This window comes from Rhinolophus sinicus, linkage group LG09, assembly GCF_036562045.2.
Source record: "Rhinolophus sinicus isolate RSC01 linkage group LG09, ASM3656204v1, whole genome shotgun sequence".
Taxonomy (NCBI): Eukaryota; Metazoa; Chordata; class Mammalia; order Chiroptera; family Rhinolophidae; genus Rhinolophus; species Rhinolophus sinicus.
The window spans coordinates 4,379,895-4,394,866 of NC_133758.1; the positions used below are offsets into that span (position 1 = coordinate 4,379,895).

General features: G+C 44.8%; 1 protein-coding gene across 7 annotated transcripts; it reads left to right on the forward strand.

The window, feature by feature from the left end:
* Positions 1–5,199: 5,199 nt before the first annotated feature.
* Positions 5,200–12,889, forward strand: CBLN2 (cerebellin 2 precursor). Of its 7 annotated transcripts, none has more exons than XM_019715227.2 (4): positions 5,200–5,565; positions 7,277–7,801; positions 10,785–10,904; positions 11,168–12,889. In XM_019715227.2, the coding sequence occupies exons 2-4, from the start codon at positions 7,445–7,447 to the stop codon at positions 11,363–11,365; spliced, it is 675 nt and encodes a 224-aa protein (XP_019570786.1). In that variant the 5' UTR covers positions 5,200–5,565; positions 7,277–7,444; the 3' UTR covers positions 11,366–12,889. The 7 variants fall into 7 exon arrangements, with proteins under 7 accessions (XP_019570786.1, XP_019570812.1, XP_019570796.1 ...); XM_019715253.2 differs by having other exon boundaries at positions 5,230–5,632; XM_019715237.2 differs by lacking the exon at positions 5,200–5,565 and adding an exon at positions 5,665–5,834.
* Positions 12,890–14,972: the final 2,083 nt, after the last annotated feature.

The window sequence follows — 14,972 nt, forward strand, 5'->3', positions numbered from 1 at the left end:
TTCAAATTCCTCAATGTTAAAACTCAACAGTCCTATGAATGCTTCCTTAATATTTCATTAGGATGCTCTACATCCAAAGAATAGTCTCAAGGTCAACAGTCAAGCATGAAGTAATTAGTTCCTGCTACCCAATAGCATCTGAAACAACAACCAAAAGGTTATCTTCAGATCGAGACAATGTTTGATTTACATTTATTCTATGTTAGACTAAAATATTCCCATCTGCAGTCCGATTTGCTGCAGCAATGGGACAGAAATACTCTCCGATTCCCAGGTCACTGAGGCAGTGGAAGGAAGCTTAACGGGGGCTACGCTGGGAGTTCACTAAATCAGCTGAGCCAGAACACCAGCTCCAGAGACTGGTCCCACATTCGGGTCTCATCCTTCAAACCCACCAGATGGTTTTCCCCTCAACTCCCAACTTTCCACTTCTTTAATCCATTGTATCCTGTGACTCATTGCATTTTGAGGATGTAGGCCTGTCCTCTGGTAAGAAGTAGCTTCTATCTTAAATGACAATTTGAAAATAAAACATATTTCAGAAAGCCAACACTGTTATATGCCTAATGTTCTTAAGTGTTTATACAGTTAGCATCAACATTTTTGGACATAAAGCATTATTGAACAATTACAAATACAAAACACCCTTAATAATTTATTCTTATAGGGGAACATTTGAGAGGGAAATACACATTGACCTATAACCTCATAGAATATTTCTGAAAGTACAAGAGCTACCAGTTTTGTCTTTTCTTGAATCTACATATCCTTATTTTGAAACCAGTTTCCAAGTAAAAAAAGTATGAATTATGTATGTTACACATATTCAAACTATTCTGAATATAAAGATTCTTCAAAACATACACGTAGCTTATTCCAAAAAGAAAGTTACACAATAAGACTACAAGAAAGAACACTGAGATAAAAATTCAGGACATGCTTTAGCTACATGTTAATGATTCTCGACTCCCTTCTGGGCCACTAGAACTCTTTTACCAAGAGCTTACAGAAGGAAGTTTCATTCTGCAATGCCATTTATCTTTTATTAAGAAATAAAAGTTGACAAATGGCGCCCTTGTTTATAAAGACTTTTGTTTCGATAGGATTAAAATGACTACCATTAGGCCCTTGACCCAATTTGGTAAAGCAATGGAGACATTTCCTACCATAAAATAGAATAAATTAAATATTAGGATTATGTAATGAGAATAGCTGAAAAGAATAAAGATCAGTGTTTCTTTTCCAGCCAGTCGTGTCTATGTCTGGTGGTGTACCATTTTTCAAATATTAGAAGACCATTACATTACTAATTTGTCTTTGTATACTAATTTTAAGACATACCTATTTAAGAATCAAGTAGCAAGAGACATTGAGGTAACAAGAAAATAGATTGCTTTGTGTGTTTTCAATACTCTGGACTCATGAAGTCTCATAAACCCTAACATTTACTCGCAAATAGTTTAACCAGACTTATTTTTTTTTTAAGTTTAAAAGGTGTTCTAGAACAAAAAGAGTCCTTTCTATAATGTAACCTGTTCATTTTGTAATGTAGACATAACCACACTCTTGTCAAAGTTTACTCTAATTTATCAATTTGCTAATACAGCAAAATAAAAATGAGAGTTTAAAAGAATGTTTATTACCTGTTAAAATGTATGTCAGTAAAACAGCAAGTATATGGCCCATGAAAACAGTTCCGTGTGCTCTTTGAATAACAGAGACCATTTGTTCAGTGTAATGTGACTACATGATGCAAAGGGTCTTTATTGACTTGAATTCAGCTAATCTGGAATTTTTAACTGTCAACAGATTTTCAGCTGATTTTACCAGGCTATTTTTGCTATTTAGTAATTTCAGTCAATAATTGCCAACAAGTTGCTTATATAGACAAACTTTTCTTGGTCTTTCTGTTGAACTGAACTAGAACTGGTTCCAAATTTTAACGCTTTGTTTCTGCTGGCACTAATTCCACAGATCATAGTGCCCACATGACATTGAGTATTTATTTTCTTCATTGCTGTTATACAACTTTAAATTACTATGCACTTCAGTATGGTTTTGTTACACTGAGAAATATAAACATGTATATACAATAATCTAGCATGTATAACTTAAGGATGTGCAATGTTTAGAATAATTATTTTCCACATCTTAACCTCCTCAAATAGAATTACATCACATTGGAAATATATTTATGAATAATTTTTTAAATTGTACTTTTACTAGAGTAAAAATAGAACTATGTTATGATCCATAAATCCCAGTGCTGGGTATATATTTGAAGGAAATGAAATCACTACTATCTCCAAGAGATATCTGCACCCCCGTGTTCATTGCAGAATTGTTTGCAATAGCAAAGATATGGAAACAACCGAAATGTTTTTCAACAGATGAATGGATAAAGAAAATGTGGTGCATGTATACAATGGAATATTATTCAGCTTTAAAAAAGAAGGAAGCCCTGCCTTGTGACAGAAAAAAAAAAAAAAAAAGCATGAATCTGAAAGGCATTACGCTAAGCGAAATAAGCCAGACAGAAAAAGAAAATGACAACTGCTATACGATCTCACTTATATGTGGAATCTAGAAAAAAAACAAAGCCCATGTTATAGGAACAGAGAATAGAACAGTGGTTGCCAGGGGGTAAGAGGAGGGGGAAACAGGGTGATGTGTAGGTCAAAGGTACACATTTTCAGTTGTAACAAGTTCTGAGGCTCTAATATACAGCATAGTGACTATAGTTAATAAATAGTACTGTATACTCGGAAGTTGTTGAAAGTAAATTTTAAGCATTCTCACCATATAACTAAAAAAAGAAAAAGAGTTAGCTATGTGAATTACATGAGGAGATGGATGTATTCATTATCCTGACCTTGGTAAGCATTCTACAATGTATATGTGTATCCAACTATCATAATGAACCCTTTAAATATATACAATTATATCTGTTAATTAGTCTTCAGTAAAGTTAAAATTAAAAGAAATTTATCTTTTGTTATTAATGCTTACATGTTTATTTTTAAAGTATTTATATGGTATTCACATCCAAGAGTATGAAACACAGCAGATATTTATCACATACCTAGAATAAAACCCTTAATATATTAGTTTAAAGCAGCAAGAAAAGGCTATAATGCACACTAAAAATGCATTTCAGTGATGGGTTTTAGCCAAAAGAAATAAGTTTACTCTCTATTAGATAAATATTTTAGATAAATGAAAGGAAGGGAAATTGAATGATCCCAGCCTCCTTTACCCAGTTAAAAAATATTAGAATACTTTCCTCTGAAGCTCTGTATCACCATCTGTCTACCACAGTGTGGTTGTGGGTGTTAAACTGTGTGTTATATCCTAGATAAAGGAAATGGTGCGATATCTGACACATAACAGATGCTCAATAAATGGCTGGCATTGTCAGTGGGGATGTGCTTACACTTAAGAGAATAGAGTCTATTACTATTGTTCTAATGGCAACAGTTACTAGTAACATGGAGATGGGACAGAAAATACAATCCCTGAAATAACTGGAAAATGTTTTCACTTTAAAATTTGTATTCTAAATTTTTTTCTAAGCAAGTTTGTGGACTAAAATTCTTATCTCCAGCTAAATTTCTCCTTGTAGGTAGAACAATCAATTCACCAGTGGATAAATAAGGTTCCATTGCTGTGCCAATCTGCTACTTTTCACAATTACCAACTTCCTTCTAAAACAACAAAAAACAAACCTCAAGCCTATGTTTAAACCTAACCTGTTTTTCCCTATTACATAAGAATGCTTATTGCTCTAATTCCATAATTGAGTTCACTATGCAGATTAAAATTTTCTTTATTTATAGAATTTAAACATTTTCATTGTTACCTGGAAAAGAGGTTTGGTTTTATTACCCCAAAGGTGCTGATGGTCATCCGGTGTATGTGTGTTTGCATTCATAGTGGAAGAAATGCTTGTACAACATTAAGGTCAGGTGCTTTACAGAGCTGCTATTTAAAGATTTATAGATGTGTGAGAGGCATTGCTACCTAATTACCATTCCCAAATCGGACTAATTATCAGTCTGTGCCTCACATTTACTTCACAGGTCTAGTGCCCTTTGCTCTTCATGCTTGTACTCTCTGTGGTGGGATCACAGAGTGGTGCTTATTGGTGCCAAAATACCGTGGCTTTGAGAGTTTCCTGGCGGAGTCCAGTGCATCTGACCAGCATGTTATAAAAATGTGGAAGCAAAACACTTAATTGTCAGCAAGTGTCCTTTGGAGAATACCGAATAGCTGTGGGGGCTGTTTTACATTGTGTCCTATTTTGCATGTGAGGTAGAAAACACTTGGTGCAGAAGTTTTTAAATCAGATTTTTACAACCATGCTCGATATTTATCTCAGGTAATACTATGAAATTCAGTTTTCACTTTGCCCTGTCTTCCGAGATGCCCATTTTGGTTGAACTGCTTTGAAGTGAATTTCCCGGTGAGTGCTTAGAGATGAAACCCTGACGGTTCGGAAACAGGGAGAAGAGCCATGTGAAAGCCTATGGGGAAATAAGGACTTGAAAACCCACTACGTACCGGAAAAGGCCCAGGTTATAGGGTTGAACCAGAACCCTGGCTGAAATCTTCAAGCGAATGAGGGTTAGGCGTGGAGTCCGGAGGAATAAGAAATACTTTCCCTCTGTTCTTGTGATTAGTATTGGCCGATTTATGGTTTAATTTTGATCAGTGTATCAGCAAAGGGATGCTATGCAGGTGACAGGATGAAGTATTTTTTAACGATTTTTTTAAAGGCAGGTTGCAAAGAGAATGCACATTTAAATACTGTCTTCGCTTGAGGGAGGCATGGAGTATACAGCCCAGTGGTCTGTGCCAAGGTTTGGCACAGTGACACCGAGGAGAACTTGACTACAGCATATATCGTCTTGGCAGAGTTGTTTGTGAACGCAGTAAAGGTCTGCAAAATCAAGAGTGCCAGCCACTTCACTGTGTCAGGGGCAAGGGTACCGGGAACACCGTTTGTTGTTATATTTTTGCCAGGACTGCTTTTGAGGCTCAAAGAAGACCCTCAGCAAACCCATCCTTGTCCCTAGAGCTTCCCCATTCTTCGTGGGTGCCCGCTCGTCCTCAGCCTGCGGCAGGGAGAACCCTGCGCCGGTAGATGGCGCCCCACGTCCGTGCTTGCGCTCTGGGCGCAGCTCGGAAACCCTGCGCGTCTTCCCAGGTCCTTAGAGCTCCGAGCAGGCATTTTAATAAATAAGCGCAAGTGCCAGTGGGTTCCAGGAGCCCCGAGGTTCAGAGGAGCAGCACAGAAACCCCAGCGGAGGCGCCTCCTAATCCCTGCCAAATCCTGACATTTGCCAAACTGGAGATTCCGGAACCGCAGCCCTTAAACCATTAAATTCCCAAGCGTTTTCCTCTTCAACCCAGTATTTTTATTTTTATTTTTATTTTTTATTTTTTTAAGAAAACTGCTTCGCCCCCCCACCACCACTACCACCCCAATTATGAAAGTGGTCACGCTGTTCAGGATTAAGATTTGGAGGGAATTTGGAAAAGAAAAGACAGAATCGAAAATCAGAGGTGCGACCGGTCTTTGAGGGTGCCTACTTTTAAAGAAAGGCTTCTGGGAGGATTTCTGAGTGTTTGGGTGAGAGCCGCACCTGGCGGTGCAGGGTGCGGTGGGGGTGCGGGAGCTGTGTGGAGCCAGGAGGCGGCAGTGAGCGGAGCCATCGGGAAGTTGGGCTGTGCAGTCTGGAGACCTGAGGAGAGAGCCGCGCCGCGGGTGCGCTGGGTGCCAGGGGCCCTCTACGGCTGCGGGCCGGGTGCGGTGCAGCCCCGGCACAGGCCAGGTGCGGTGCGGGCGCGGTGCAGGACGCAGAACGGCTGGGTGCGAAGCGTACATTGTGCGGTTTGGGGCTCCAGCGTGCGGGTCCCTGGCAAGGCGCGGTGCGGTGCACACGGGTACGGGTGCGGGGCGTACCCGGAGCCAGCGCTGGCCGGTGCGCGAAAGAGGCAGGGCGGGGCGGCGTGGTATTGGCCACGAGCAGTGAGAAGGGTCGTGCAGGTGTCTCCTCCCGCCAGCTCCGCTCATCCGCTCTAAGCAGAACTTGGCGGACAGCGGTGCTCGCTCACCATGGATGTTCCAGGTAACCAACCGACTCTGCGCTCCGCGATCCGCGCGGTAATTGCATTCATGCGTGTATTTTAATGGGGGCCATCGCGAGTCTGCGTCTGGGAGTCCAGAGAGCGTGACAGAGAGAATATCGAAATCGTTGTGTCTGGGGCTGAGGACAGCTCTGCTACTCATGGAGAAACAACTTCTCTGTGCTTAGAGTATTGCAGGAGTTGTTCGGCGGCCGTGGGCGGTGAGCGGAGAAGCGTCCTTCCTTTTCGGTTCTGAACTGGGTATGGAAATCACCTGCCTGGTTTAGGGGGAGCAGAGGGGGCAAGTAAAAGTGCAGACGGCGCGTAAGTTAGCAGAAAGCCGAGGGGCTGCCTCCCAGTCCGGGAAGAGGGAGCCAGAGTCTGGAAACAAAAGCTGCACAATCAGCCCAGCTCGGGGCTCTGGTTGCTGGAATCCTCTGGTCCTGCGCCAGACAGAGGGATCCGAGGGGCTCTCCAAGGCGCTCGCTGCTGGCTGTGGGGACGTGGATGTGGGTGTTTGCTTTTAGGGTCTCTCCTCTTCTCTCTTTTTTCCCTCTTAATCTTATTCACCCTAAGGCACTTCTTGGGGATTTGGTCTTTGGGTGGAAAATAGATAAGATCTACACTAAGTGGACAGCTTTACGAAAATCTCCAGGATGGAGAAACAGAGGATGAAAGGGAAAGCGGCGGAAGGAAAAAGGCTTCTTGGTGTGGCTTTCAAGAAAATGCCACCGAAATGAAGGCGATTCAGCATTAGTGGATTTTGTCTTTGCCTGCGACCTGAGCCCCCCTCCGCCTTTGGCTGAATGGTCCTGGGGGGCAGGGTGTGGCGGGTGGCAGCTTCCCTGAGGGTCCCCCACCCTGTCTTAGTGCTGAGGCCTTGCAGAATCGCGGGCTCCCTGACGTGACCGCACCCCCGGCACGCGCCGCCACCGCCACCGTGGAGCCTTCCGTGATGCCCTGTCCAGAGCTCCCGGGCGTTTCTTGGGACCTCTTCTGCCCATCGGGGTGGGGGGTGGCTGTGCGCGGGACCAAGAGGGTGGCCTCCAGCGACTGGGCTGGAGCGCCCCCAGCAACTGCACCCCGCGCCTGCTCCCTGCACAGCTTCACCTCCCAGTCTAAGGGTTTGGGTTCTTTGCCCTGACAGGTCCGCTGGCGTCTTTCTTCTGAGGACGACCCTGGCCTTAACCATCAGAGCAGGGGACAGAGGCCAGAGGAGGCTGCCCACCGGCCACACGCGTTGCTCGCCCTCCGGCGCTCCTCCTGCCCCTGCCCCTGCCCGCCGCTGCCCCCGCGCGCCGCCGCCCCAGCCCCGATGCCGGCGCCCGGCTGGGGCCCCCACCGGCCGCCGCTGACCATGCCCGGGCGCCGGGGGGCGCTGCGAGAGTCGGCGGGCTGCGGCTCCTGCCTGGGGGCGGTGCTGGCCCTGCTGCTGCTTCTGGTGCCCGCCGGCTGCCCTGTGCGGGCGCAGAATGACACGGAGCCCATCGTGCTGGAGGGCAAGTGCCTGGTGGTGTGCGATTCCAGTCCGTCGGCGGACGGCGCCGTCACTTCCTCGCTGGGCATCTCCGTGCGCTCCGGCAGTGCCAAGGTGGCCTTCTCCGCCACGCGGAGCACGAACCACGAGCCGTCGGAGATGAGCAACCGGACCATGACCATCTACTTCGACCAGGTTAGCGGGCCGGCCTGCCCATGGCACCTGCCGCCCACGGAGGACAGGGCAGGGGCCTAGGTGCGCGCGCTGGGGCTGAACTTCCAGGCTCTTCCCGCCAGTCTGCCCTGCCTGGCCCTCCCCCTTCTCCTCGCTCCTGTTTCCAGTAAGCTCTCCTTGCCATTCCCTCTTTGTATATTGTAGCTTCTTTCTAAACAGGCACTTGGATGACTGAGAGCCCCATAAAGCTAGGAGGTCTGAAATATATTTCCCCAAAGGAAAAGGCACGTTCTACTTTTCTCTGGGATGGGAGCTGTCATTTGTGGTGGACAGGCTTCAGTCACCCAGGTGGCCAATTTAGGGATTGAGTGCATTTCAAACTCTCCACACTTCAGAGGGGGTTCTCTGGAGGTCTCAGCTAGCACTCAGAAAAGATGTACCGATTGCTTCTTTTGGAACACACTGGGGAGATGATGTTTATCGTCAAGAAAAATAAGTGGGCAAGAGTGTGGGAGAAATTGCACGGATGGTTATATAAATATAAAACAAAGTAGAGTGTGGTTACATAAAGGCAATATGTAGTGAAAACAATATACTCAGCATAATATACAAGTACAATATATACACTGTATCAATATATAGTGTGGTAATGTAGATATAAAAAAAATGAAACAAAGACCCATGATTTCATTTATCCTAAGCCACTTTTAACTTCTCCTACTTGGTTCGGACCAAAGGATCAGCGCCATAATCCCACTTGAGCAACCTCTTCTCTAGGTGGTTCCGCTCAGGATGAGAGGTTGGGGACTTCCTTTTGGGTCCACCCTCCTTGGTTTCTGTTGTTTTTCAGAAACAAATTGAAAACATTACAGTGGTTTGCAAACTTGAATTCATCAGCCCTTCCTTGTGCCAAAATGCTTTCAACAAATGCACTACCCCTGGCTCTGATTGCACATGGGGGCTCACTGCACGCACCTAATTGACGTCCCTTCTCCACTAATCAGCTCTCACACCTAAGTAATGATAAATCTGCGCACACACACTCACTCACACACACACACACTCACACACTCACACTTGCCTCATTTAAACCAGTGTGTTCATTTATTTTAACTTTTGTTAAGGAGTATGTAACATATTTGAAGTCTGGGGTTTTTTGCGGGGGAGGGAGGGAGGTCTCTCTTTAATCTGTTTTTATTTACAAGATTCAAAAATATTTATTTAATTATGTCCAAATAAGTCAACAACAAGAAGTGGGTATGTGGTAGCTACTTACTGAATCAATAACTTCTTAGTTATGTGTGATTATTATTCACCATCCAGTGTCCTGCAAATAGTATCCCAGCATTTTTACATCCATCATTTCATCTGGGTGTCAAGAAAACTGTGACTTTGTGCAGGAACTATAGCAGCAGGATCCTCATTTTATAGATGAAGCGACTGTGGCAGGCCAAGTCGAATGTGTCCCTTCCTGGTTCCCCAGATAGGGAGTAACTGAGGCCCGCTTTTCTGAGCTGCTTGGGTGATCTTTCATCTGCAGCAGGGCACTGAATTTACCAGTCTCCTGAATGTAAATTTGAGGGGAAAGAGTTGAGGGAAAGAGTTGGAAGCAGCAGCAGCAGCAAGGGATTGAACAGAAAAAAACACAAAAAACTCTATTCTTTTTGCAGGCATCCCAAGGGCCACTGAGAGCACGGGCTGGGGCAGACAGGACAGGGTCCTGAAGCTCAGGTTCTTAACCATAGTTCCTGTAGGCCTGGGGAACTGAGGTGGTGCTCCGAGCTCTGGCTAGGAAGCTGGTGCAGACTGACTGCCCAGGTCACTCCCGCAATTGTCATTAATCTGGGAATTGCATGTCATTCATCTCTAATGAGTGCATAAGAAATAACCACAAAATGCATTCGGTTAAAATTTATTTTCTGAACAGATGAAAGAATCTCTCATTTAGGGCTGAGTTGTTGTTGCTGGGGTGGTTGCTTTAAAAGCCGAGAACACCAGGCAAGCCGTTTTGTTATCTTAATCGAGTTGTGCATTTGTGTATGAGTAAGAACGGGGACAGCATCTAGGCAGAGTGGCCAAATGCTATCTTCAACATCTGAAAAGGAATTGGGTTGTAATGGGGGACCCTCCACTCTTCAACTTCTGCTTATAGCATTGTAATGCTCTCATCCTCATTTATTTGAGAAAAACCATCTACAGGGTCATGTGACCCCATGTCCCATGGCTAACTGTCATATTCTTGCACATTATGGAATTCACAGGGTTTGAGCCAAGAATGTCCATGCTGCTGTTTCAACTCTCCCTTTATTTATTCAAGCTTATGGCATGACATCATAGCTCATCTCAGGGAGCAAACACATTAGTCAGAGGAGAGAGGGGAAGCAGACACAGCCAGCGTTTAAGGACTGTGGACTTTCACTCCACTGTCATTATTGAGCGCCAACTGTGTGCTGCCAGGGGCTGGAGAAACGTGGACACAAAAGCCTCACACAGTCTATTCCACAGCAGCAAAGGAAATTGGGTCCCGAGCTTCATCTGAGGGATGTTACCTCATTTAATTGGCCTCTTATTCCATAACCCTCTTTCTACCCATCCCCTGTGGCACTCTAATTTTGGTCAAAGCTTCATGTCCAAGTCCCCACCATCCCACAAACCTCCGAGCAGACTCAATTTACAGTTTGTTTACTGACCTGGTTGTCTTCCATTTCTTTCTCTCTGCCTTGCCACCAACATAACACTATTTGCACCCGTTTCTTCAATGCATAAATAAAATATACGTTAAAAAATATGTATGAATTGCCATCCATTAGAAATCACTTCCTGCTGCAGTGTTTTAACTGCAGCCCCGCCCCCTCCCAGGGCAGCCTGGCACACTGAGTGGGTGCTGCTCACTGCTCCTTCTCAGCTCACAGGGGAACTGGGGCCACTGGTTTTGCCAGGGGGTTTCGAGCACATGCTGAGAGGGGCTCACTATGTTGTGTTGTATCCCCTCTTCTTTTTTCAGGTTTTAGTAAATATTGGCAACCACTTTGATCTTGCCTCCAGTATATTTGTAGCACCGAGGAAAGGGATTTATAGCTTCAGTTTCCACGTGGTCAAAGTATACAACAGACAGACCATCCAGGTGGGTAGCTTTGAACACTGACCCTTTCAGCTTTGGGTCACTAGTCCCCCTTTGCTGCCGGCCCTGTCTCCCCCCTCTGTGAGGCTGGGAGCGGGGCTGAGCGGGCCTGGGGCTGGGAACTAGCTGAGTCCTCTGGGTCCAGCCTCTGAAGGGGGTTGGGGGGTGCTCCAGGGAAAGGAAAGGGTGGGGGCGGGGGAGACCAAGATAGGTGTGTGGCAGTGGGATCCTGCGTGGTCTGCTGAGCTTTGCCCTCTGTGTTGTAGGTCAGTTTAATGCAGAACGGCTACCCAGTGATCTCAGCATTTGCAGGAGACCAGGACGTCACCAGAGAAGCGGCCAGCAATGGCGTCCTGCTGCTGATGGAAAGGGAAGACAAGGTACACCTCAAGCTGGAGAGGGGCAACCTCATGGGAGGCTGGAAATACTCCACGTTCTCGGGCTTCTTGGTGTTTCCTCTATGAACACAGAGCCCCCGGGCGGTGGGGAGCTTGCCATCTGGACCCCGGAACCCACCCTCCCTCACACCGTGAACTTGCCCGAGCAGGACAACTCATTTCCAACCTCTGTCAGACTGTTGCGGTAAAAGAATGATTTCCTTCTAAATCTCCAGTGTTTTCTTTGACTATTGACCATTCCTTGGGAACCCGGCCTCTAATTAGTTTTAGACGACAAGGTCTTCAGGAGAAATGAAATTATCGATCTGAGCAATTTGTACCTGTGATTGTAAAGTCGATATGGGATTTTATTGTTGGGACCATTGCCGTTTCTTCTTTTGTTTGGACGTTGTCTTGGTACCCCACTGAGGAGTGCCGCAGACCTCAGGATGGATTGCAGGTTGCAGCCCAGGCTCAAAGGAAGAGCCCAGCAAATCACCACCCTCCGGACGGTCCTTGAAATGTGTTCTCTGTGTGTCTGTTCCGCCTTAAGGAAGAGAATGGCTTCACTTTCATTCTGTATTTTTCCCTGGGTGGACGGGAGGACTCGGGAGGGGGAAGGGAACATTGTGAACCTGTCAAGAAGTGCTTTATCTGGAGAAGCAAATTTTGCACGGTTGGACTGCGACTTTTGTTCTGTATTGTTTGTGTGTGTGTGTGTGTGTGTGTGTGTGTTTTCTTGAAAAGCTTTACTTTTCTTTTCACTCTCAGCTCTCCCTCCTCACCCCTGCTTTTATTTTTCATGCTGGGGTGAAGGAGAGAAAATTATGTTGAATTCCTGGATGAGACCAAACCAAACCAAACCAAACCAACAAAAAAAACTGCATTTTGTTTTGGATAAGACCAAAACCAAAAAAGAAAGGTATCTGTACATCCAAATACAAATGACAAATGGACAGTTCTGCTTGTTCTCTCAAAGAGACTCTGTCAGAAGCACCTTTAAAACTAACAACCTGGACTTTTATTTATTTATTTTTTCTTAAATTTACACTCTGGAATACTTCCTTAAGAACCTGATGTCCCTGGGTGGCCCGAATCATGTAAGATGAGCACGGGAGCTGTCATGACCACGTCTCCCAAACATGGTTTCCTTGCCAAGTGGCCTGGGTTCTGCCAGCAGCATATTTTCATTTGGATCCACCTCTGCGTGAGCATACCAGGATCAGGTGTGTCAAAGACAACAGGACCGGTTGGACGCTCCCTCAGGATCCTCTTCTGATCTGCCTAGGAAAGAGGGGTGTTGACCTCCCCTGCGAGCACCGGCGGGAAGCCACCTGGATGTCCCAGTGGCTAAAGGTATTGGCAGAGCCACCCGAGGAGCACGTTCACAAATCCTTCTCGTTTTGGCACCTTGTTCAACAATGTTATCAAAATCCAGCTGCGAGTTTGATGGGCACAGAATTCTTAGGCCAAGGAAATGTCACTGATCCCAAAGCAGTCGAAGAAGAGACCTCAAACCGGATGTTACTTTGTCCTTTGTGTAACAATGTAACCAAAATATTGATGATAAAAAGTCATAATTTAAAATTCAGAATAAATGGGTTTGATGTCTGCCTTGCTCTTCTCCCTGCACATCGTCTCCCAAACTCTCAAAATTTGTGTAAGTATTGCCCATGGGTCAGGGACTCAGGGAAAGTCAGTCCATTCTGTGCTTGTGTAAAAAATACACACACAAACACACACTCCCACATGCAGAGCTAGCGATGGGTCTACGTGGAAACTGCACGCATCATACATTTCAATTTATATATAATATTTTTCACACAGGAAAATTTGGGGTGGGGTGAGGGGAGATCAGTGAAAATGACAGCATTCAAAAGGCTTCTTGGATAGGCAGTGTGCTTTTATCATATGTAATCACTGATGTGCTACAAGTTCCAACCCCATCCTTCAATCGGAGAACGCGGCTATAAAAGGGACTGGCATTTGAAGATAGCATCCGTTGTGTCAGAGGTATGCATGAGGATGGAGCAGCACAGGATTCCATTTTCAAAAAAGAAATGCAGTGGGGATTATAGAAATGAAAAAAATCTAGTCTGACTAAGGGTCTGTGTTCCACTGGCCTTAGGTGAAGCGCATAATCGGATGCAACGTTCAATTTGAATTAAAATGCTGTTACCTTTTGTGAGGGGTGGAAAATGAAGGTACATCAGCCCAAAGTGACTTGGGGTGTTTTGGCTCCGTATTACTAGAAATACTTCTCAGTGACAAGATCGTTTATGAATGTTGACAGACAGCAGGTTGCTGGCTAATATTTTTTCTCTGTGTTTTATTGCCCTTGGTTATTTAGGCCTCTTCCCCTCATTTCTTTAACCTTTTGTTCAATATGAAACAAACAGCAAGCCTCATTAGAGGACAATATAGCACTTCAGAGATTGAAAGACATATGAGTACTTGTTATTTGTATCGGTTAACAATATGGGATACACATATTTCTTTGTGTTTACAACTTCATTACGAACAGGCTGTCATTTGGTTATACTGTCTAATAAATGGGTTGTTAAATTGACCAATCTAAAAATAAGCATATTTCAGGAGCTTGTTTTATATTAGGAAATACGCTTCATCCTGTTTATTCCTCTCTCTCTCTCTCTCTCTCTCTTAGTCTCTCTCTCTCCTCCCCACCCCCCACCCCCAAGCTGGATGCCCAAGGCTCCATTAGGAAGAAGCCACGAGGGTGGTGTTTCTGAAGTTGTTTGTCCCCCACTGCCACCTCTGCCCAGGTTCGAGGTGGCTAACGATCTTTGAGGTAGCTGACGCTCCTGTGTGTGGTCTGCAAAGACACATAGGTCAGATGAAAATTTGAAATCGAGTTTCCTTTGGTTGGAACAAAAGAGACACCTATACTCTTTGCAGCCCTGTTTGATCAGCCCCATCTCTGAGCCTCAGTTTCCCCGGCTGCAGAGAGAGGACACGGAGCCCCGTGCATCTGCCCAGCTCACAAGGCTACGGTGAGGGAGACACTGAAGGTCTGAGGACCGCAGGGCACCAGGATAATAGGCGTGATGCGGTATGGAGGGTGTTTCTGGAAAATCTGACTTCTCAACGTGCAGCTTATGAAAAACATTTAAAATGAACCTCTGGGAACATTTTTCTGTGAATTTCCATGTACTCAAATAGCATGGTAAAATTGTGGCACTATATTGAAGTATAACTTGATTTTTAAGAATGATAATATAAACATGTCAAAATCTATACATTTTCATATAAACTCAATTCTTCAATTATGTTATTTGACTCTCCTGTGAGGCTCCAGCCTACTGTTACATGCCAGTATGTAGCACCGACGTTTTATAAAAATATACACCTGCAACACTTTTAACACAAGGAGAAAAGGAATTGCCAAATTTTTAGTATTATAATAGTAAGTTGGTTTAGGTGGTAAATGTTAATCCTATTAAACTATAAATGCTCTTAAACGATACTATCTTTTAAACTTAAAATTTATTCCAATTAGAAACAACCCTGATGATTCAGCTCCTGAGAAACTGTGTTTACCATCTGTAACTTCTGAGTTGTTGTTTTTTGGCCTCCTAATATTTTTGATTTCTGCATTCCACACAATGGAATTATTTATATTTTGAAAGTTTGTGCTTCCTATGGCTGCTCAGAGCATAGGTGATAAAAAGTCTCT